Below are 24370 nucleotides of genomic sequence, written 5' to 3' on the forward strand. Positions count from 1 at the left end.
AGTCACCTATTCTCATTTGCAAAAAAAAAGCAACAACGATAGAAAGAAAGAAAAGAGTTGTTGTCCAGAGCTTCTCCTATAAACAGTGAAAAATGGACGGAAAGAATCATGGATGTCATTTGTGTGACATCCCTTATTTCTCATGGAACCATTGGCTGCAATGAGCAATTGTGATCCTCAAATTGGATAAGTCTCCATTTAGAAAAAAAAAAGTGCACTAGAGAAGGCTCATAAATATGTCAAAAATATATAACAAAAAATGGATGTCTACATGCAGCCTTAGAGGGGTAATCCCATCTCAAAGATCTTATCCCAATAGGTAGTAGGTGTAATAATAATAGCAAATACCTCCAATTAGAAATTTAGTATAGTTCTTCTGATTAGCTATGTCTCTTATCCCATGTGCAGGGCATTGCAGTAGCTTAGGTATCCATGGTTATTAAAGGGAATCTGTCACCCCTTTTTTGAGATATCATATAATGATATCATTCAATTGTGTGTCACATAAGGATTCTCTTAGTACTTTTGCTTCCCTCTGACCCCGCACCTTTCATGCATACCTTTTTTATATCGGTTCAGATGTATGTAAACTGCCACGGTCCAGTCTGCTGGGCGGGGCTTATTCACCTGCTCCCCCCCCTCCATGCCTTGCTCTGCACAAGAAGAAATGCGTAGAGCAAGACAGGGAGGGGGAGCAGGTAAATAAGCCCCGCCCATCGGACCGGACAGCGGCAGTTTACATACATCTGAACCGATATAAAAAGGTATTTATGCATGAAAGGTGCGGGGTCAGGGGGAAGCAAAAGTACTAAGAGAATCCTTATGTGACACACAATTGAATGATATCATTATAGGATATCTCAAAAAAGGGGTGACAGATTCCCTTTAACACTCATATAGTGACAGTTTGTTATTAGTAGTCATAACCATGGATACCCAAGCTATTGCAATGCCCTGCACATGGGGTAATTACATGGGGTAATCAGAAGAACTATACTAAATTTCCATTTGAAGGTATTTGCTAATATAATGAGGCACGGACGTTACTAAGAGAAAGATACTTTGCCTATGAAACCATAAAGCTGTTTGGGGTGCCCCCTTTGGCTTATTCTTTTTTTGACCGCTTTCATAAAGGGTGGCAATATTCATTTATTAGCCTGAGTAGAAAGTGGCTACAAACAGCATCACTCAGGCGGACCTGGCACATTGATGCATTATAAAGATACCCCATTAATTTCAATGTAATACTTCATTTCTCAAGTGGAGGTGCTGCAGGGAAACTAGTAGACTATACCTGATCACTGGGGGTTCCTAACAGTATGAGACTGTGCATAAAAAGCGAGGACTTTAAGGGCTTCTTTAAACTTGGGGGCTGGATCATGTACATAATACGTGGCGCCCACAATTGGAAAGAGCAATGTTCCTTATATTATGGATATCTGATGTGACGTGAGAAAACACGCGTGGACATGAATCCGCGTGGGCTTTGTCGTCATACGTTGTATAAACTGGGTGCAGGACATTTCTGGTTTGCATCGATTGGTCAGCAAATCATTGAACAGGTCCATCGTCATCTGGCACAAGCCGAGCGCTCCACCACAAATCCATAGTCGTACTGAAAAAAAATCAAGAGGAAAAAAGTCACAGTGACGAGATTGGAACCAAAAACAGATGACAAATAATGGGCATTCTTTAACCCCTTCACCCCCAAGGGTGGTTTGCACGTTCATGACCGGGCCAATTTTTACAATTCTGACCACTGTACCTTTATGAGGTCATAACTCTCGAACGCTTCCATGGATCCCGGTGATTCTGACATTGTTTTCTCGTGACATATTGTACTTCATGTTAGTGGTAAAATTTCATTCAAATAACTTGCGTTTATTTGTGAGAAAAACGGAAATTTGGCGAAAATTTTGAAAATTTCGCAATTTTCCAACTTTGAATTTTTATGCCCTTAAATCACAGAGATAAGGCACACAAAAAACTTGATAACTAACATTTCCCACATGTTTACTTTACATCAGCACAATTTTGGAACCAAAATTTTTTTTTGTTAGGAAGTTATAAGGGTTAAAAGTTGACCAGCGATTTCTCATTTTTACAACACCATTTTATTTTTAGGACCACATCACATTTGAAGCCACTTTGAGGGGTCTATATGATAGAAAATACCCAAAAGTGACACCATTCTAAAAACTGCACCCCTTAAGGTGCTCAAAACCACATTCAAGAAGTTTATTAACCCTTTAGGTGCGTCACAGGAATTTTTTTGAATATTTAAAAAAAAATGAACATCTAACTTTTTTTCATAAAAAAAATACTTCAGGTTCAATTTTTTTTATTTTACCAAGGGTAACAGGAGAAATTGAACTGCAAAAGTTATTGTGCAATTTGTCCTGAGTACGCAGATACCTGATATGTGGGGGGGAACGACTGTTTCGGCGCATGGCAGAGCTCAGAATGGAAGGAGCGCCGTTTGACTTTTTCAATGCAAAATTGGCTGGAATTCAGATTGGACGCCATGTCACGTTTGGAGAGTCCCTGATGTACCTAAACAGTGGAAACCCCCTACAAGTGACCCCATTTTGGAAACTAGACCCCCCAAGGAACTTATCTAGATATGTGGTGAGAACTTTGAACCCACAAGGGCTTTACAGAAGTTTATAACGTACAGCGGTACAATTAAAAAATCATATTTTTTCCACAAAAATGATCTTTTCACCCCAATTTTTATTTTCCCAAGGGTAACAGGACCCTAAAAGTTATTGTGCAATTTGTCCTGAGTACGCTGATACCCCACATGTGGGGGTAAACCACTATTTGGGCGCATGGCAGAGCTCGGAAGGGAAGCAGCGCCATTTGACGTTTTTGGCTGGAATTGAGATCGGACACCATGTCGCGTTTGGAAAACCCCTGATGTACCAAAACAGTGGAAACCCCCCACAAATGACACCATTTTGGAAACTAGACACCCTAAGGAACTTATCTAGATGTGTGGTGAGAACTTTGAACCCCCATGGGCTTCACAGAAGTTTATAACATAAAGCCATACAATTAAAAAATCATATTTTTTCCACAAAAATGATCTTTTCACCCTCAATTCTTATTTTTCCAAGGGTAACAGGACCCTAAAAGTTATTGTGCAATTTGTCCTGAGTACGCTGATACCCCACATGTGGGGGTAAACCACTATTTGGGGGCATGGCAGAGCTCGGAAGGGAAGCAGCGCCATTTGACGTTTTTGGCTGGAATTGAGATCGGACACCATGTCGCGTTTGGAAAACTCCTGATGTACCAAAACAGTGGAACCCCCCACAAATGACACCATTTTGGAAACTAGACCCCCTAAGGAACTTATCTAGATGTGTGGTGAGCACTTTGACCCCCCCAGTGCTTCACAGAAGTTTACAACGCCCGGGCGTGAAAATAAAAAATTCGTATTTTTTCCACAAACATGATCTTTTAGTCACCATTTTTTTATTTTCCCAAGGGTACCAGGAGAAATTGGACCCCAAAAGTTGTTGTCCAATTTGTCCTGAGTATGCTGATACCCCATATGTGGGAGAAAACTACTGTATGGGCACACGTCGGGGCTCGGAAGGGAAGTAGTGACGTTTTGGAATGCAGACTTTGATGGAATGGTCTGCGGGTGTGATATTGCCTTTGGAGAGCCCCTAATGTACCTAAACAGTGGAAACCCCCCACAAATGACACCATTTTGTAAACTAGACCCCCCAAGGAACTTATCTAGATGTGTGGTGAGCACTTTGACCCCCCCAGTGCTTCACAGAAGTTTACAACGCCCGGGCGTGAAAATAAAAAATTCGTATTTTTTCCACAAACATGATCTTTTAGTCACCATTTTTTTATTTTCCCAAGGGTACCAGGAGAAATTGGACCCCAAAAGTTGTTTTCCAATTTGTCCTGAGTACGCTGCTACCCCATATGTGGGAGAAAACTACTGTATGGGCACACGTCAGGGCTCGGAAGGGAAGTAGTGACGTTTTGGAATGCAGACTTTGATGGAATGGTCTGCGGGTGTCATGTTGCCTTTGGAGAGCCCCTAATGTACCTAAACAGTGGAAACCCCCCACAAATGACACCATTTTGTAAACTAGACCCCCCAAGGAACTTATCTAGATGTGTGGTGAGCACTTTGACCCCCCCAGTGCTTCACAGAAGTTTACAACGCCCGGGCGTGAAAATAAAAAATTCGTATTTTTTCCACAAACATGATCTTTTAGTCACCATTTTTTTTATTTTCCCAAGGGTACCAGGAGAAATTGGACCCCAAAAGTTGTTTTCCAATTTGTCCTGAGTACGCTGCTACCCCATATGTGGGAGAAAACTACTGTATGGGCACACGTCAGGGCTCGGAAGGGAAGTAGTGACGTTTTGGAATGCAGACTTTGATGGAATGGTCTGCGGGTGTCATGTTGCCTTTGGAGAGCCCCTAATGTACCTAAACAGTGGAAACCCCCCACAAATGACACCATTTTGTAAACTAGACCCCCCAAGGAACTTATCTAGATGTGTGGTGAGCACTTTGACCCCCCCAGTGCTTCACAGAAGTTTACAACGCCCGGGCGTGAAAATAAAAAATTCGTATTTTTTCCACAAACATGATCTTTTAGTCACCATTTTTTTTATTTTCCCAAGGGTACCAGGAGAAATTGGACCCCAAAAGTTGTTGTCCAATTTGTCCTGAGTACGCTGACACCCCATATGTGGGAGAAAACTACTGTATGGACACACGTCGGGGCTCGGAAGGGAAGCAGTGACGTTTTGGAACGCAGACTTTGATGGAATGGTCTGCGGGTGTCATGTGCGTTTGGAGAGCCCCTGATGTACCTAAACTATTGAAACTCCACACAAGTGACCCCATTTTGGACACTAGACCCCCCACGGAACTTATCTAGATGTGTGGTGAGCACTTTGAACCCCCAAGTGCTTCACAGAAGTTTATAACACTCGGACGTGAAAATAAAAAAATCATTTTTTTCCACAAAAATGATATTTTTGCCCCCAATTTTTTATTTTCCTAAGGGTAACAGGAGAAATTGGACCCCAAAAATTGTTTTGCAATTTGTCCTGAGTAGGCTGATACCCTACATGTGGGGGTAAAACACTGTTTGGGCGCATAGCAGAGCTTGGAAGGGAAGGAGCACCATTTGACTTTTTCAACTCAGAATTGGCTGGAATTGAGATCAGACGCCATGTTGCATTTGGAGAGCCCCTGATGTGCCCAAACAGTGGAAACCCCCAATTCTAACTCCAACCCGAACCCCAACACGCCCCTAACCCTAGCCCTAGCCCTAACCCTAGCCCTAACCCTAACCCTAGCCCTAACCCTAACCCTAACCTAACCCTACCCCAACACACCCCTAGCCCTAACCCTAGCCCTAACCCTAATGGAAAAATGGAAATAAATACATTTTTTTTATTTTATTATTTTTCCCTAACTAAAGGGGTGATAACGGGGGGTTTGATTTACTATTTATGGCGGTTTTTATGTTTGGCGGCTGTCGCACGCTAAAAGATGCTTTTTATTGTAAAAATAGTTTTTGCATCACCACATATTGAGAGCTATAATTTTTCCGTATTTTGAACCATCGAGTCATGTGAGGTCTTATTTTTTGCGGGACGAGTTGACGTTTTTATTGGTACCATTTTCGGGCACGTGAAATTTTTTGATCGCTTTTTATTCCGATTTTTGGGACGCAGAATGAACAAAAACCAGCGTTTCATGAATTTCTTTTGGGGGGGGGTGCGTTTACACCGTTCCGCGTGCGGTAAAATTGATAAAGCGCTTTTATTCTTCGGGTCAGTACGGTTACAGCGATACCTCATTTAGGTCGTTTTTTTATGTTTTTGTCGGTTTTATGCAATGAAAACTATTTTATATAAAAAATAATTATTTTTGCATCGCTTTATTCTGCGAGTTATAACTTTTTTATTTTTTTGCTGATGATGCTGTGTGGCGGCTTGTTTTTTGCGGGACAAGATGACGTTTTCAGCGGTACCATGGATATTTATATGCGTCTTTTTGATCTCGCGTTATTGCACTTTTTGTTTGGCGGTATGATAATAAATCATTATTTTTTGCTTCGTTTTTTATTTTTATTTTTTAAGGGGTTCGCTAAAGGGGTTAACTAATGGGACAGTTTTATAGGGCAGGTCGTTACGGACGCGGCGATACCTAATATGTGTACATTTATTGTTTTTTTTTTTTATTATTTTAAAAAAATGAATTTATTGGGGAATATTTTTTTTTTTTTTTTACTAATTTATTTGGCGATTTTTTTTAATTTATTTTTACACTTTTTTTTTAATTTTTTTTTACTTTATTACATAGTCCCAGGTGGGACATCACTGTCCTGTGACAGATCGCTGATCTGTCACATCACAGATCACTGTGACAGATCAGCAATCTGTCACAGGCAGTGCACAAGGCTTCCTCATGCCTGCGCTTTGCAGGCACTGAGGAAGCCAGCTTCCCCAGGCCCCCGAAGGCCCCCGTCGCCATCTTGGATTCGGGGGCCTGGAGGATAGGAGCCCCCCGCAGCAGCGCTGCACATTGCGCTGCCGTGGGGGGCTCAGGGAAGCACGGAGGGAGCCCCCTCCCTGCCGATGCTTCCCTTTAACTCCCGGTACACCGCGATCGCGTTTGATCGCGGTGTGCAAGGGGTTAATGTGTCGGGGGCGGTCCGTGACCGCCCCTGACACATTGTGCCGGGTGTCAGCTGTGATAATCAGCTGACACCCGGCCGCGATCAGCGGCGCTCACCACGTGGGCGCCGCTGATCGCGGTAGACGTACTATCCCGTCCCCGGTCATACGGGCCCGGGTACCGTGGACGGGATAGTACGTCTCATGTCAGGAAGGGGTTAAAGGGGTTGTCTCATCCTATTAAATGGGTAAAGTTGCAAAGCGCTTTAACAAGCAAGATAAGCAAGCAACTTTGCTCTCCAGTAAGAAACTGTTTACTGCTCGTTGTCATGGTTGCCAACCACAGCTGGAGTCTATCAGAGGCCGGGTTCCTAGGCAAGGAGAGCAGAACTTACAAGCTATTTGCTACTAAGCCTGGATTGTGGATTCCTAGGCAAGGAGAGCAGCACTTACAAGCTCTTTGCTACTGAGCCTGGATCGCTGGTTCAGGCCAGCTTCAATGATCCTTCGATAAATTCTGTGTCTACTTGTATTGTGGAAAAGTGCAGTTAGGAGTCAGTGGCTCAGCCATGACGCTGATACAAGACGTCAATCAAGAAGCAGAGGAGCGGTACGTTCCTGAAGATGGAACAACCTTTTCAACTCTGACGCCCTCTTCAAAATAAATAGCTTAAATGATGCAGCATGTCCGTGGTTGACCCCTTCTCGTATCAGGTCTGTGTACGGCAGGCAATATGGCTCAAGTGGTTGTCCCTTTATAGCGGGATGCCACTTTTCAGAAACTACAAGCTTCACTATTTATTAGCAAAATGAGCACAAGCTACAGCCGTGACATCACCCACTACTGGTGTCTTTAAGATTTACCTCATTTTCAATCTCTGCCAAAGTTTTAATTCTCAAATCTTTGAAGTTAGAAAAGTTTATCTGAAAAGGAATAAGAAACAATAGATGCATGAGTAGACGCCGGACACAACACATCCGACAACGGCTTCTATCGATGCTGCAAAACTACATCTGTGCCATTTACAGACTGTTGGAGCATGCTGTGAGTTGTAGTTTTGCAGTATGCAGTGGGAAATAACTGGGGTACACAATCCGGATACTTACGGCAGGTTCTGATATTTTGCTTCCAAACATCGGATGGATAGTAAATGGGATCCCATCAATGGCTAAAACACAAGAAGGTAAATGTGCGACTCTGGGAAAGACTTTACCATTCATTACATACAGACCGAAGTCTTACCAGATGCGCCGTAGACGTTGGCCTCGTATAGCGGGTGTTCAGACTGAGGCGATCTGGCATAGGGTTTAGGAGAAACTACCGGAGCCGGAAGGTGGACTGTGCTACAAAAAGGAACAGAAGAGACGTTAGCGGTATGTAGGAGACCCGACCATACAGCTCATATTCCTGTGCCAAGCCACAAAGGGTCTACTGGTAGCCCATGAATGACCTTCCCGAGACCCTTCCAATTTACAAAACCCAATTTCAAACAAACCATTAGGCAAGTTGCAAAAAGTCAGTTGTTTTTTTTTTTACAACTTGTTTGTCTCTAGGGGGTCCCAATATGACTCCATTCACTTGCATTTTGCTGTGATGATTTCAGTAGACGCTGTGTAATGCTTCATTTTCCCCAAAGTGTTGTTCTGAGGAACCGGAACACTTTCTGTCAGGGTTCCCGTAGATTACAGCTGATAACATAGGGGGTTGCAAGATGGAGGACATTTTGTGACCAGTTTATCAACAGAGCCTTCTAATAACAGGAGATGCTAGGGCACCCAAAGTTTATAGTAAAAATGCAAAGTGGTTAAATAAAAGCCCCAAATTGTATCATCATTATTTTTTATTTGGACAAACCCCTCCCCACATCAACCCATAAAGGGTTATTCTCAAAAATCACAAGTTATCCTCTAAGCAAGGGAATACAATATAACTTGCTGAACTCTAGGAATCCAACTGCTTGGACACCAAGCAATCCTGAAATCAGGGTTCTCGATTTTAGGAAGAGGACTCTGCGGCAAGGCCAACATCGGGCTTAGGGTGATTGGAATTGGACGTCCTGAATAGAAGCAGAGGTGCTCATGCTCTGTCTCCACTCAATTCATGGTCTACGGAAGAAAAGGAAATATCGGAGTAACCTACTGAGCTACCTCTGGTAATTCAACTGACAAAAGCAGTGGAGGTCGAGCACGCGCACCTCTCCTTCCAGTCAGGGTTCAAATCCTTGATCTCAGGACTGCTTAGGATCCCCGTGGTTGGACCCCGAGAAATCAGGAAATTATCTCTTAAGAGTAGGACTTGTAATTTTGGGAATAACTTTTTAATAATTGGCAGATATGGTTGGGGTTAGTAGCTGGCACATTAATGGGCCTTCCGCATAAACATGTCACACTCTCTGTAGAAGCAGATATTTAGTGGGGACCCACCGTCAGTCTTCATGTGTGGTGTAAGGGAATATGGATGAAGGTTGACTACAGTAGATCACTTTTTTAATCTGTAATAACATCATATTCCTCTATATTGACCAGAAAATATCACTCAACCCAATTTTAATATTAAATTACCCAAATTTCTAGAATTTCACAAGAGTTGGGAGAGAGCGGGTAGTGTAATGAACTTTGCTCATGATATTGCCATATTTTCTTGTTGCCTGGCAGTGTGCGGGCTGTACTTACGTAGTCGTGGCTGGGATGCCGTTATCTAAAGAAAGTCCTCGGACGCCGGATGTGATGTTGCGTGGTTTAGGAGTGGGTTTCGGGATGGAAACAGGAACCTTCTTGCACCATAAAGCCAGGCCACTCATATCACTGGAGTGACAACAAGAACAGAGCCGTAAGGCGAGATGCACGGATAATACGACAATAACACTACAAGTGACAATGTACAAACACTTATAGATTATGTATCTCTGCTAGACCCAAGAAAATGTCATGTCTTCTTTCTTTTCATGCATTTACTCCATGCAGTCATTGCATTTCGTCCTGTGCCTCTGCTCCAGCAATATTGATTTTACTTCCCTGCAGGGAGCTGGACCAAAACCACAGAAGAGCTCCGGTTTCCGCTACTTTACGTTGGTAGTTAAAACAAGTAAATAAAAGCTCTGAACAGGTGTCAGATTGCTGGTTGGCGCATACGCAGAAGAGAGCAGCCAGGCTGGACAAGAGGATCCACTTCTCGATGACATATGTGATATCATGACCATTTAATACAGAATGAAAAATAAAAGGATAGAAGAGGTGTCGATACGTGACCAGAATGACTAGAATCAAGAGGATGGTCACATGCCAAAAATTTCTATCTCCCGAATGGAGCTGAATCAGAACAGTGAGCGTAAGACACAGTATAATTCTGCAAGTCAGGGCAGACGTCAGTGCTGTGAATAGTCCCAGGAAAAGCCATTTAATCCACACAACCCTCAAAGGTTTCTGATCTTATGGCAAAAATATAGATTACTTTCAAACTCTTCAGACAGATCCGACCGCATAGTAGGATATTCCTTTCTAAAAATTTGGTGCCAGGAACAGTTCAAGGAGGGAGTGAAATAAATCTTGACAGAAAATGAACTCTGAAAGAAATAATATGGCTGACAAGGAGATGCTCAATAGTTACTTCCTGGCCTAAAAATGTCTGCACGCTTGAGAGAAAACATTTACATAGCTAGCACACATTGGGATTTGGGGAGATTTCTATAAAAACTTTGGTACTTACCCGATGCGAATATATGGCGGGCCGAGATTTTTGCTCTTCACCGTCACTTTAATGTCAGAGACAGCAGAGTCCGCCGTGGTCACAGGACTCAGTTTAACACAAAGACGCTTCTTCTTTGGCACGGTTACCTCTGTGCAGACAAGGAGCCTTAGTCAGAATAAGCTGCATTGGCCAATTGCCGCCCACTGCCCTAGAGGTCAACTACCGACTAACAAACCTTGACACATTACCTAAAGGAGTATTCTGAAGTTGTCTCCTGAGCAGCTCAGAGCTCTGCAGTCTCCTTACAGTGTCCTTAAAGTCTCCTCACTTCCTAGACTCTGGCAGAGTGAGCACTCATCCTCCGTGATCACTCAGTTATGGTAAACGACAGCTGTAGTATTAGTAGAACCACAAAGCTCAGCACAAGTTTTGCTGGAACACATTTAGCTATCAGGACTGTGAAAGCTGTGATTAAAACTGCTCTGAAAGCTGACATTGGTGGAGGCTGGTGATTTTGAAGATCGTCATGAGCTGAAAGAGAGTTAAGCAGCTAACTGCTGTATAGAAATGAATGTGATGGAGACAGCTGTCTGGAATGTTAAGCGTTAACCTCTCTCCTGGAGTATACAGTAACTACTGCACGCTGGTGGCCAGATCTGGGCAGGCAGTAGAGGCCGAGCTCCATAGAAACCAGCTGTACACTATGAAAGATAAAAGATCTCAGAATGATAGCAAACAGAAAAAGCAAGTCAATTGTAAACTTGCTTATTTCCATTTTAACTATAGCAATTTAATAACTTCATAATACCCTTTAAGACAACCGAGAGTCTTCAAAAGGAAAAGACTTCCATCTACTGTATTTTCCTTTGAAAGAAAACTCTGATTTTGTTAAATATCTAAAGTCATATGGGAAGATTCGATAAAAGGTCAAACAATGATAGGGCAGCTACTTCTAACAGGAGGCACTAGAGCTGTCTGTCTTTCGCCTGGCAGAGCATTTATGTATATACTTTTTTTCTTCAGTAAGCATTTCCTGATGTACAAGTCTGCTAATGCCATCTATGTTGCTACTGCGCTGCACCCACACCAGAGTCCTGCAAACTTTCTTGGTTGTCACAATGCCGGCATCCTGCTCATCAGGGCTGTGGAGTCGGAGTTATGGAAATGGAGGAGTCGGAGGTTTGGCTTACCGACTCCACACCCCTGGAAGGGCTGTGGAGTCAGAGTCGTGGAGTCGGAGCCCATTTTGGTGGAGTCGGTGTCATGGAAATTGAGGAGTCAGAGGTTTGGCTCACCGAGTCCACACCCCGGCTGCTCATCTTTGGTTATTATAAGGTGCCTCTGATATAAAAATGTTGCATAACACCTAGGTACCAGGTCTCACCAGGCGTGTCCTGGAGGAGGGCCTTTTAAAACCCCAGAGGTGACGCAGGACCCTGGTGTCCAATGTGGACACTGGACTAGAGTCCTACAAATCTTTTTGCCAAATAGCACCTGATGTAACGTAAAACATGGATTTTTGTGATAACTCTCCGTGAAATCCTTTTCTCTGAGACGCTCATTGGAGGACACAGGTACTGTGGGTGTATGCTACTGCCGCCTGGAGGCTGACACTAAGTGGGAAAAAAAAAAAAAAAAAAAAAAAGGAGGTTAGCTCCTCCTCCGCCGTATACACTCTCGCCCCGATTGCGGGCAGAAACCAGTTTGGTGCAAAAGCGGTAGGAGATCAAATCAAAATCAGACAACATCAACCTTAATGCAGGTAACAACATGTCTAGAAAATAACCACCCTAATCTCATACAGAGAGCATATTAATTAAATAAACAGAAGCCAACTTGGCTAACAGGGTGGGTGCTGTGTCCCCCAATGAGCGTCTCGGAGAAAAGGATTTTACGGTGAGTTATCACAAAAATCCATGTTTCTCCTTCGCCTCATTGGGGGGACACAGGTACTGTGGGACATTCTAAAGCAGTCCCTGGGTCGGAAGTTGACTCACCAATCCAAGCTACATGCACCTCCTGTCTAAAGGTGCGCCACCGCTGCTTGGAGAATTCTTCTACCCAGGCTCGCATCCGCTGAAGCGCGAGTATGGATATTGTAATGTTTAGTAAACGTGTGCAGGCTGGACCAGGTTGCTGCCTTGCAAACCTGTTCCGTCGAAGCCTGGTGCCGAAGCGCCCAAGAGGCGCCCACTGCCCGAATAGAGTGTGCTCTGATCCCTGCTGGAATCGGCGCACCTCTGATGCGGTAGAACTCCTGAATAGCCAAACGAATCCATCTGGCTATAGTTGAATTTGAAGCAGCGAGTCCCTTCCTACGACCTTCAGGGTGCACGAACAGCACGTCTGACTGACGAAAGGGTGCCGTCCGCGACACGTACCTCATGAGTGCTCTCACCAGGTCTAACGTATGCAGGGCCTTCTCCACACGGTGTACCGGTGCTGGACAGAAAGAGGGCAAGACAATATCCTCATTAATGTGCAACGAGGACACGACTTTTGGCAAAAAAGGAGGAGCTGGTCTAAGAACCACCTCGTCTTTGTGAAAGGTCAGAAATGGGGCTCGGCATGATAACGCTGCCAGCTCAGACACCTGCCTGATTGATGTTATAGCTACCAGGAACACCACCTTCCAGGAAAGGTATAACAAAGAGACATCCTGTAGCGGCTCAAATGGAGCTTCCTGCAGAACACTTAGGACCAGGTTAAGGTCCCAGGCGTCCATAGGTGCCTTATAGGGAGGTACCAAGTGGGAGACCCCCCTGGATGAAAAAGTCTTTACCAGCAAGTTGGTTGCAATCCTGCGCTGAAAAAAAGGACGGGTAAAGCCGATATCTGTCTCCTGAGAGAACTGGGGGCCAAGCCTGAGTCTAGGCCAGACTGGCAAAAAGCCAAGATATTAGGGATGGAGAATCTCAGTGGAGAACTACCGTGGTCCCGACACCATGAGAAGAAAACCTTCCAGGTGTGGTGGTAAATTCGTGCTGAGGCAGGCTTCCGGGCGCTAACAATCGTAGCAACCACTTTGCGCCCAAACCCCGCCTGCGTCAGAATCCAAGATTCAACAGCCAAGCTGTCAAACACAGGGCCCCCGAGTTCAGGTGGCAGATCAGCCCTTGAGAAAGTAGATCTGGGCGCTCTGGCAGTCGCCATAGCACGGCGACGAGTAGCTGCACTAGCTCTGCGTACCATGCTCGACGAGGCCAGCAGAATCACTGGCACCCCTTCTGCCTTGATCTTCTTGATGACCCTCGGAAGTAGTGGCAGCGGGGGAAATAGGTATGGGAGGCGAAACTGATTCCATGGCAGAACCAGCGCATCCACGGCGATTGCCTGCGGGTCCCGGGACCGAGCGACAAATACGGACACCTTGGCGTTCACCCTGGAGGCCATCAGATCCACATCCAGTGTTCCCCACCGTTGGCAAATCTGCTGAAAGACCTCTGGGTGTAGTGACCATTCTCCGGACGCAAGCCCCTGCCGGCTGAAGAAGTCTGGCGCCCAGTTCTCTACCCCCGGGATGTGGTTGCCCCCTTGGTGATTTATGTAAGCCACCGCCGTGGCGTTGTCCGACTGAATCCGGACGGGGCGGCCTGCTAGAAGGTGATGAAACCATTGCAGAGTCAGCCGGATTGCTCGTATCTCCAACAAGTTGATTGGGAAGCGTGCCTCCTGCAGGGACCACCGTCCTTGGGTCATGTGGTGGCGAAAAATCACTCCCCAGCCGAGGAGGCTGGCATCTGTTGTGACCACCAGCCACTGATCTGGGGGAAAGGGTTTCTCCTGAAGAAGGGAGGAACTGATCGTCCACCACTCTAGTGACTGTCTGACCTGAGAGGCCAACCGGCACCGATGATCGAGCGTGAACGGGTTCTTGTCCTCGGATGACAAGAGGGTGTGCTGCAGGGGGCGAAGATGGAACTGGGCGAACGGGATCGCTTCCATCACCGCCAACATTTTTCCTAGTATTCTCATGCAGAAACGGATGGTGTGGGGGACTGGTTGGCGCAGTACCCGCACTCCCTGCCGGAGGGCTAGGGCCTTGTCTCGAGGGAGAATTACCAACCCTCGGCAAGTGTCGAAGGTCATCCCTAAAAAGGAAATTCTCTGAGCTGGAACAAGGGATGACTTCTTTACACTGACCAACCACCCTAAGCGGGCAAGAGTATCTAGTGTGATGCAGACACTTTTCTCGCATGCCCGCCCTGAAGGGCCCTTGACCAAGTGGTCGTCTAAGTTGGGGAGCACGACTATGCCCCGGGAATGCAGGATGGCCATGGGGACTGCCATGACCTTTGTGAACACTCTGGGGGCAGTGGCTTGCCCGAAGGGCAGCGCTGCAAACTGAAAATGTAAACCGTTGATGGCGAAGCGTAGAAACCTTTCATGAGGAGCGAAAATGGGGATATGTAGAAAGGCGTCCTGAATTTCTCCCTGCCCCATTGCCGATATGACTGAACGGAGAGACTCCATCCGGAAATGTCTGATCCTGATAAATTTGTTCGGGAGCTTTAGATCCAAAACGGGCCTGACAGTCCCGTCCTTTTTGGGGACTGCAAACAGATTGGAATAGAAGCCCTGAGTCTTCTCGTTTTCCGGCACTGGAATGATGACTCCGTTGTGGCCGAGCGAATCGATGGCTCCTAGTAGAGCCTTTGCCCGGGTATCCATTTTGGGAAGACGGGAAAGAAAAAAATTGTCTTGGGGGGTGGGGGATACCTGAAAAATTCCAACTTGTACTTTGTGGACACCAGCTCTCTCACCCATGTGTCGTGTGCGACATTGAGCCAGGCGTGGTGAAACCGGAGTAGGAGGCCGCCTACCTTGCTGGTGCCGCCTGACAAATGCCCAGAGTCATTTGGCTGAAGATCTTTGGGACCTGGATCCCCTCGACCTGGACTGGTTAGTACACATCCTCCCCAATGGGTTGGCTCTATATGAGACCTGTCGGTCCCCATTCTGGCTGGGGCACCCTGACACGGCGGAATTAGCCGCCGTAGTCCACCCAGGGTTGTGAAAGGCTTGAAAACGCGCCAGAAACTGGTGACGAAATGGCGGTTTGACCTTTTGTTGAGGAAGAAAACCGCTCTTCCTGTGGAGTCGGAGATGAGCTGATCTAACTTCTCTCCGAACAGGCGGCCAGACTGGTATGGTTAGGGCAGCACGGTGGCTCAGTGGTTAGCGCTGCAGCCTTGCAGCGCTGGGGTCCTGGGTTCGAATCCCACCAAGGACAACATCTGCAAGGAGTTTGTATGTTCTCCCCGTGTTGCGTGGGTTTCCTCCGGGCACTCCGGTTTCCTCCCACACTCCAAAGACATACTGATAGGGAATTTAGATTGTGAGCCCCATCGGGGACAGTGATGAAAATGTGTGCAAACTGTAAAGCGCTGCGGAATATGTTAGCGCTATATAAAAAATAAAGATTATTATATAAAGATTATGGTAGCGATGTCAAGGACTTTTTTTAAGCTGAATCGGCCCGCCATGTCCTCAACCATAGAGCTCTCCTAATGGATATTGCATTTGCAGCAGCAAATGCCGCGCAGTTGGCCGCATCTAAAGACGCATTGATCAAGTAGTCCCCCGCCATGGCTATCTGATTTGTGATTTCTGAGTCTATGTCTTGCAAGGCTCTAGTCAATGATTCTGACCAAGAGACCATGGCCTTGGCTACCCATGCTGCTGCGAACGAGGGAGAGAGTGCTGATCCTGATGCCTCAAACACTGAGTGAGCCAATTTCTCTATGAGACGATCAGTGGGATCCTTAATAGAAGAACCACTAGGTACGGATACTAGACTTTTTGTAGCCAAGCGCGACACAGGTGGATCTGCCGTTGCGGATTCCGTCCACTTTTTACGGAGATCCAGGGCAAAAGGATACTTCGCCTCGAGCGTCTTCTGGCCCGAGAAACGCCTGTCCGGCCGTTCTCTGTGTCATTGCACTATGTCCTCAAATTCAGGGTGAGTGCAAAAATACTCTATGGGGACGCTTGACTCGCTTAAATGACACCTTATGGCCCCAAGCCAGAATGGAATCATCCTCAATCCCCACAGTCTGATTGACGGTCTCTACGAGACTGTCAACTGTTTCCTGACCACCCGACGTAACTAGGTCAAGGGGCACGTCCGAGTTGTAGTCCAAGCCTTGCTCGCTATCACTGCTGGTGACGGAGAGCGAGAAGCAGAGCTCACGGATGCGGAGGCACCGGGAGACGCCTTGTGGGTTTGTTTCCCCCGGGTCTGCCTGGAGTGAGAGCGGCCACTGCAGGCCGGAGGCTCCTGTGAGGTAGAGAACCCCTCTAAGACAGGAGAGCCACTTTCCCTGCCCCTAACTGGGACCCAAAGGGACTCAATTGCTCTCGTAAGTGACGCCATACATTGTGACAGTGATAACGCCAATTACGGGGGACTTGGTATCCTGGGCTCGGTCGCAGGGGAGGGCTCCTGAGCGCGTTCTGACTCGCAGGCTTTGCATACTCGCTTTGTCTGCGCCCGTGGAAAAATGGACCGACAGGAGATGCATGCAGCGTATAAGAACGCATGCGTCTTAGGTTTTCCTGACACGCTGTACCTGTCAGGCATTCGCGCTGAAAAAAACGCCAGGGGAGGGCGCTCTTTGCTTCTGTTAGCGTGGCCTCTCTGTGGGGCTAGGGGGGCAGCACTTACCCCAGTCCTGTTCCCTCAGCGTGCGAGGCTTCGCTTCAATCTGTGCGTCAGCACTGCGGGCAGGCCCCCGGACGGTACTTCCTTTTGCAGCCTAAGTTTCTTTGGCGTCCGCCCAGGCCACAGGGGGCGGGGCCGCAGTGACACCGGGGACTCGATTTTTAATATATGGGGGGGCTGGAGTTCGGGCGGAACCGCCGGACTCCAGAATCAAGGCCGGGACCGGATCCACCGCTGCTGGACACCCGTCTCTGCTGCTGCCCGGGAGAAGCTAAGGGCTCCAGCCCTGCGCTGCTACAGGAGCCCTCCCTGGCCATCCACCTCCGTCCAGCTCAGGTAGAGGGGAGGGGGGCCATATGAAACAAGGACGATGCAGGCACCCTAGCACCATCTAACCCCTTCAAGGGGTGAGGAGAGGGACCGTCCGCCACCTTGCCCCACCGCAGTCTTAGCATTGGTGGGGCAGTGGGGGCCGCACGGACTACGCTTGTGCCTCTGTGCAGCCTCGAGTTTCAATACCCTGGGGTGAACAGGGCTAAGTCCGGCATCATGTCCCACAGTGCTGGAGAGGATACGTGGAGGGACACTTGCACGTGCTCGCCCGTTGTTGGTTTGGGGAGATCGGACCCCTTTAATAGGATCCATCGCCCCTGTCTTATCTTCATGGGGGAAAAAAGAGGAAAAAAAAAAGATCAGTCTTGAGACAGACCGACGTGTGCCTCCAACAGACACTAAGCAAAAAACTGGTTTCCGCCTGCAATCGGGGTGAGGGTGTATACGGTGGAGGAGTAGCTAACCCGTTTTTTTTTTTTCACTTAGTGTCAGCCTCCAGGCGGCAGTAGCATACACCCCACAGTACCTGTGCCCCCAATGAGGCGAAGTGGAAAAGGATACACGTCACTCCGTAACTGTGGGTGCATGGTAACGGAACCACCCTGTATTGGTCAAGAGAAAAAGATCCAGCACTCCTTATGTTCCAGAAGTGACAAATCTGTAATGTTGAATTCCAGAAAAGTAACGTTTCAGTCTACGTTAGACCTTAATGAGATGGAAGCTTCTCTGTGGGGTGTCCGTGCATGCCTGTTCGACATTGCCATGTAGATATGAACATTTGGATTGTGCGCTATGCGAAACAGGTGTGCACAGACACCCCAGGGAGAAGCTCCTATCTGATGAAGAAGATCTACTGTAGACTGAAAGTTATTCTTCTGGATTGCACTATTAAAAATTTGTCTCTTCTACACCATAAGGCGTACAGGATATTTTTCTCTTGTCTGCCACGTGATGGAACTTATACCCAAATTCACTGGTTTATGGTTTATTATAGTGAGGACACACAATAGATGCATTTACTAATATGCAATTGTCATACAATTCTACATTTCTCACCGACATGACTTGGTTAAGACTTCACATACTGGCTCCAGGAAGGATAGAGAAGACTAAAGATCCATTTACACTGCACAATTATCATAGACAAGAGCTCCCAGGATTGCTTAATAATGGTTTACTAGTGATGAGCGAACATGCTCGGATAAGTTGTTATATGAGCATGCTCTGGTGCTAACAGAGTGTCTTCGGCGTGTATGAAAAATATTCGAGTCATCGTGGCTGTTAGGCAATCCCTGCATGTGTTGAACAGCCGCGAGACATGCAGCCACGGGGACTGGATCCTATTTTTTGAGCACGCCGAAGACATTTGGTTAGCACATGAGCATGCTCAGATAACACCTAATCAGAGCATGTTCGCTAATCACTATTGTTTGTACTAACCAGTTCATGATCACAAGAGAAACTAGCAAAAACAAAAAAAATGCTCAGTTGTGGAATTAAATGATATTTTAGTTTGCACAAAAGATCAATGTTCTCGGCAGCACATGATCTTGTGTAAACAGGACCTGCGCTGCCAAGACCAACTGCAGCCTTTGTGCACTGAGCTATCTATTACAGTTTGTTCAGTGCAAATCTGAAGCACGGTCTATCTGTACAGCAAGCTGTCAAACAACCGCCGATAAGGGGTTATTAAATGCAGAGCGGCCAATGTAGATGAACCATCAGGTTGAAGTCACAGCATTGTGTTATACACTTACTAGGCTCCACATATTCCCCAAGATAAGCAAACCCGACCGGCAGCGCGCTCTTTTCTCCCAGTAGCAGGACCTCGGTGATCACTTGATCTACAGTCTGTGGATGCTAGAAGACATAAGAAAAGTGGACACATTGAGGCAACTGTAGGAGCCACCGACCCGAAACCCGGATGTCAGCTGGGGAGCGTAGTCCCTCTCTGCTCTAGATAATAGATGAAGACCGCGAGTAAACCAAGTTTTCAAAACCAGACATCTATTAAGGAAACACTGGTTTGAAACCGTACTCCTTTAATTATGGCAAGGGAACGTACATAGAGATAAGTGGCTACCATTATACAAGGAGCTGCTGATTTACAAGAGTCACGACCATCTCTTATATGGGGTATGAATATATTTACATCACCTGGGAATGTCTAGCTGTCGTGATGTCCTCCATTACCTGCCAACTACGCAAGCACTGACTTGTTAACATGTATACGTCTAAATAACAGACATCTCTTACTTCAGGGGAGGAGCAGTAACATAGGTAAAGAGCAGACTTCTGAGCAAAGCCCTTCAGAAAGCTAGCCGAGGTCCCTTCGATGGTGGATGTGATCTACAATAAAAGGCACAAAAACAAAATGGTAACTTCAGATTATAAAACATTAAGATCAATCAATCCCAACAACTTACTATGAAGTGGCCTTTAGGGCACGTTGACTGACCAGAAGTCCATGCTAAACTGGTCAGAGGTTTGAAGTTTTCCTCCATAGTTTTGGTTCTTTGATAGAATCCCTAAAATGGAAGCAAAAAAAGAAATTTCAGAGGCCTATTGTACATCATACACATTCAACCGTGATGCGTCAACTAGTATATGTGCAAAGCTCAGATGCTCAGTCCTGTGCTGCCCAGGGACGCCTCATATATGGACAGTTAGAGAAGCTCCAGTGATGGACATGTCACCAACCATTTCTCCAGGTGACGAAAAGGCAGCTGAAGTCCCCAAACCGAGCAACAGAGAGGTGCTCTCTGAATCCGGATTATCTGACCTGAGACTTAGGGTCCCGTTTCACTTAGCGACGCACCAGCGATCCCGATAACGATACGACCTGGTAGGGATCGCTGGTGCTAAATGATTGCTAGTAAGCTGCCAAACAGGCAGATCTCTTCAGCGACGCAGCAACGATCCAGCGATCAAACACAGCGATGCGCGCTGGCCAGCGGGACGCCGACGACGAAAAAATGGCCCAGGACATTCCTGCACGATCAGCGATATCCAGCAGGGGGACTGGACGCTGCTGCGTGTCACATGTAGCGAGATCGCTGTTGCGTCACAAATGGTAGACCTGGGGGCCATTATTGAGGCCCTGGCTGCCATGAGTACCGATTGGCACCCTATAATCGAGTTGTGAGCCTACAGATGGGTTGAAAGAGATCCTCCTACTCCCATAGACAACTTAGGTGCCCTGTGCTATACTGAACTGACCCTGGCTCCTGGGAGGGTAAATGCCCGAGATCATAGTTCCCTTGGATCCCAGTCATTAGAGAACAGTCGAAAAGCCGTTACCTTTGGAACAGAAAAGCCACACAGTGAAATGGACCAGAGCGTTATAAAGGGCGCATTGCGAAACCAAGAATGGGTCATAAATATGGAATGCTTAAGGATCTCAACTATTGCTGGAGGGGGAACAAAGGATTCTTCAGGGAGGTGAAGGGGGGGGGCACAGTGGATCCTTCAGGGTGGAGGGGAACAGGGGATCGCTTAGAGAGAAGGGGGGACACAGTGGATCCTCCAGGGAGGAGGTGGACAGGGGATCCCTTAGAGATAAGGGGGGACACAGTGTATCCTTTGGGAAGGAGGTGAAACAGGGGATCCTTCGAAAAGGGTGAAGGGGGACGAGATCCGTTGGCCAACAGATCATTCAGCCGTCAACACAAAGTATATATGTGACCGTAACAACCAGGGAAAATTCACTCCTGTGAAAAAGTAACAGCCGCATCGGCTCAATTTAAAAAAAAAAAAAAAAAACTAAAAAACCCTCAAAAACGTCAGTCCCAACAGACACTGTCGGAAATAATGTATGGCTGACCCCTCACCCCACAACAAAGCTCAGCACTGGTTTCCCACACTCAGTAACCACTAGTCCATTCCAGTCAGTGACACCCAGGAGCTTTCCTGCTCCATAAAGTTCTGTAGAAGTCGTTTTACGCGTATTTTTTATCTCTTTCCGGTCTCTCTCCAAGGAAAACAAGGCCACTCACCTCCCAGCACAACACCCGTCCACATCCACAAACACCGGGAACTTCCTGGTTGGGAGTCACCTACAAAGCAGGTAGAGTGATTAACTGAGAAAAACTACATTTCCCGGCACACCTCTTCCATATGACGTAGGTAATTTGCCTTGCGCCTGCGTGTAGAAGCCGGCTACCTCAGCGCATGCGCGACAATTCCCCCTCCTTTTACCCAGGACTTGCACAGGAAGATGCGCTCGGTCCGCTCTGGGTAGTGGGTACTGGCAGAGTTGTTTGCAGGCGGGTGCGGCACGCGGCAGTTCTCAGCAGCTTTCTATACATAAGGAGAGCGCGTCTGCTGCTTCTCCAGCTATCACCATTGAATTTCCTGTACATTTATCCTTTATTGCTTTCTGTTATATCCTCATAGATTATTATACGGTATCCCCAATCCGCTTATTGAAGACACTCACAAATTCTAGTCAGAGTTCCCTCACAAGCGGGTCAGCCTCAGTGCCCCTTTAAGATGCACACTCGTGCTCCTGAACACTGTCCTCCATGGTGGAAAGGTTTAAGGCTACGTGCACACGCTGCGTAATGGGGTGCGGATTTGGCTGCGCGGATTTTGTAAAATCTGCAGGTCAAAAGATCTGCGGTTTTACCTGCGGATTGCTCTGCGGTTTTGTCCTGCGGTTTTTCATCTCCACAATGGAGGAGATGGCAAACCGCAGGAGAATCCGCAGAAAGAATTGACATGTCAACTCTTTCTGCGGTTTCAAAACCGCGCGGAAAAATCCGCACCGTCTGCACTGCGGTTTTTTATTCCCATAGGGAATCATGGTACTGTACACCGCAGCAAAAACTGCTGCAGAATCCGCAGCGTGTGCACACACCCTAATACTTGACCCCTTAAGGGTGTACACACACATGGCAACTTTTAAGTTTTTTTTTTCTGAAGTAATAATAATAAATGTTATTTCTATAGCGCCGACATATTCTGCAACACTTTACATTTCAGAGGGGATTTGTACAGACAATAGACATTACAGCATAACAATAATCACATAGATTATAACAAATACCAAGAGGAGTGAGGGCCCTGCTCGCAAGCTTGCAGTCTATGAGGAAAGAGGTAGACACGAAAGGTAGGTGATAACAATTGCCCTGATTGTATGGACCAGCCATAATGTTAAGTGTGTAACAGTACAGACACAGAGGGCTAATGGATGCATAAAGCATGTGGGAACATGATGCAGGGAACCTGGTTATGGTAAAACTTTTGGCTTTGCCACACAGGGATAGATTAGGTTAATGTGTTGAAGCGATAGGCCAGTCTGAATAAATGCGTTTTCAGGGCACGCTTAAAATTGTAGGGATTGGGGACTAATCGTATTGACCTGGGAAGTGCATTCCAAAGAATTTGCGCAGCACGTGTATAGTCTTGGAGACGGGAGTGGGAGGTTCTGATTATTGAGGATGCTAATCTCAGGTCATCAGCAGAACGGAGGGCGCGGGTAGGGTGGTATACTGAAACAAGGGAGAAGATGTAGGGTGGTGCTGAGCCATGGAGGGCTTTGTGGGTGAGGGTAAGGCCGGAGTCACACTGGCGAGGAATACGGGTGCGTGCGAGGCGCAAAAAGCACGCATTAGACACGGACCAATGATTATGGGGTCACTCGCACCAGGCGTATATTTCTCCTCCGTATCCTACGCTCCGTGCCACTCGCAGCATGCTGCGATTGTCAGCGTACTACGCCCGTAGCACGCCAATGCAAGTCAATGGGTGCGCAAAAAATACGGATTACACACTGACCACACGTGTGACCTGCGAGCAATACGCAGGTCTTTTGGCTGGTGACAGGAAATGGGCCAATCCATCATCAGGAAGCGTAGACATGCAAATGAGCTCAAAAAGCGCTCCAGACATCCAGGAAGTACGCCTCCACGGAGTACAGCAACAGCATGGCGTCCACTTACATAAATGTGGAGATGCTAATTGTGCTGGTGCAGGAGCGTCCAGAAATATGGGACCCACGCGACGCAAACTATGCCAACCGCACACGAAAGGAGGCGTCATGGAGGCGCATCTGTCGCCAGATGTACCATGACTTCGGTGACAGACCACGTGAGGAGCAGCAGAAAATTCGTAAGTGCAACCATGAAAATATAATTAACGTTAGCGCGCGCTATAAAATGACTCTACAATCAGCCCCCCCCCCCCTTCCTGGGCATGTAATTTTAGCCTCATGAGGCCGTTACATTAGGATGTGACACGTGGCTTCACACAGCCATAATTAGGGGTTAGGCCACAAGCTCCTCATCCTCCTAGCCACAAAAATTATTTTCAGGGGAGCTAATGAGACCCTGGGTATCGGCCCAATTACATATGCCACCATGGGTAGAACGCACACCCCATAAGGCCCCATGCCTAGACTACTGTTTGAAAATGTGACCACTCAAATATGTGATTTTGACAATCTTTCCTGTCACATTGCAGTTGAAGATGTGATGAAACGGTGGAGAAGCATCCGGGACCAATACCGCCGGGAACGCCAGCAGCGGTCCAGGAGTGGGGATGCTGGCCATGTAAAGCGGAAATATATATATATTATGACCGGCTGAACTTCCTCGCCCCAATTCTGGCTCTGAGACCGTAAGTACATACCTCACACCACATGACACAAAAACATTACACAAATACTTTACAGGGACAAAAATATTGATGTATTTTTGCCTCTGTTCTATTTCATAACAGAACTCAATCCAACCTTACGGATCGAGGAACGGCCTCAGAGGCAGAGCCCGTTATTGATCCTGTAGGGGATGAGGTGGCTGGCCCATCTTCTCCCCCTACAAGAAGGATGTCTGAAGAGGAGGCATCACAAGAGCACACAATGGCTGCCCGACAAAACACACCACCAGGACGGTCTGCAGCTGCAACCTCACCCATCCTGGAAGAGATGGGCAACTTGAGCAGCAGCCCAACTGCCCAGATCAGGCCCTCCCCACAGGCTGCTCTAGCAACACGGCGAATAAGAAGAAGGCGCC

The 24370-nt window shown here is 47.0% G+C and overlaps 1 protein-coding gene across 2 annotated transcripts; it reads right to left on the reverse strand.

Annotated features, from left to right (window-relative positions):
• Positions 1–1124: 1124 nt before the first annotated feature.
• On the reverse strand, positions 1125–21502 carry MVB12A (multivesicular body subunit 12A). Of its 2 annotated transcripts, none has more exons than XM_073548999.1 (10): positions 21353–21502; positions 19784–19885; positions 19614–19706; positions 19115–19217; positions 10379–10508; positions 9346–9477; positions 7916–8016; positions 7780–7841; positions 7537–7596; positions 1125–1615 (listed from the first exon to the last, which is right to left on the reverse strand). In XM_073548999.1, the coding sequence occupies exons 2-10, from the start codon at positions 19859–19861 to the stop codon at positions 1571–1573; spliced, it is 804 nt and encodes a 267-aa protein (XP_073405100.1). In that variant the 5' UTR covers positions 19862–19885; positions 21353–21502; the 3' UTR covers positions 1125–1570. The 2 variants fall into 2 exon arrangements, with proteins under 2 accessions (XP_073405100.1, XP_073405101.1); XM_073549000.1 differs by lacking the exon at positions 21353–21502 and adding an exon at positions 21188–21337.
• Positions 21503–24370: the final 2868 nt, after the last annotated feature.

The sequence above is a fragment of the Dendrobates tinctorius genome, unplaced genomic scaffold (genome assembly GCF_039654945.1).
Source record: "Dendrobates tinctorius isolate UK_male_01 unplaced genomic scaffold, ASM3965494v1 ptg000158l, whole genome shotgun sequence".
In the NCBI taxonomy this organism is placed as follows: Eukaryota; Metazoa; Chordata; class Amphibia; order Anura; family Dendrobatidae; genus Dendrobates; species Dendrobates tinctorius.

Coding starts and splice junctions, on each gene's coding strand:
- MVB12A (XM_073548999.1), bottom strand. CDS start 19,861: ATGGAGGAAAACTTCAAACCTCTGACCAGTTTAGCATGGACTTCTGGT. Junction 7,597..7,779: donor GCAAAATATCAGAACCTGCC/GTAAGTATCCGG, acceptor ATTCCTTTTCAG/ATAAACTTTTCTAACTTCAA. Junction 1,616..7,536: donor TGGCAGAGATTGAAAATGAG/GTAAATCTTAAA, acceptor ATTTTTTTTCAG/TACGACTATGGATTTGTGGT.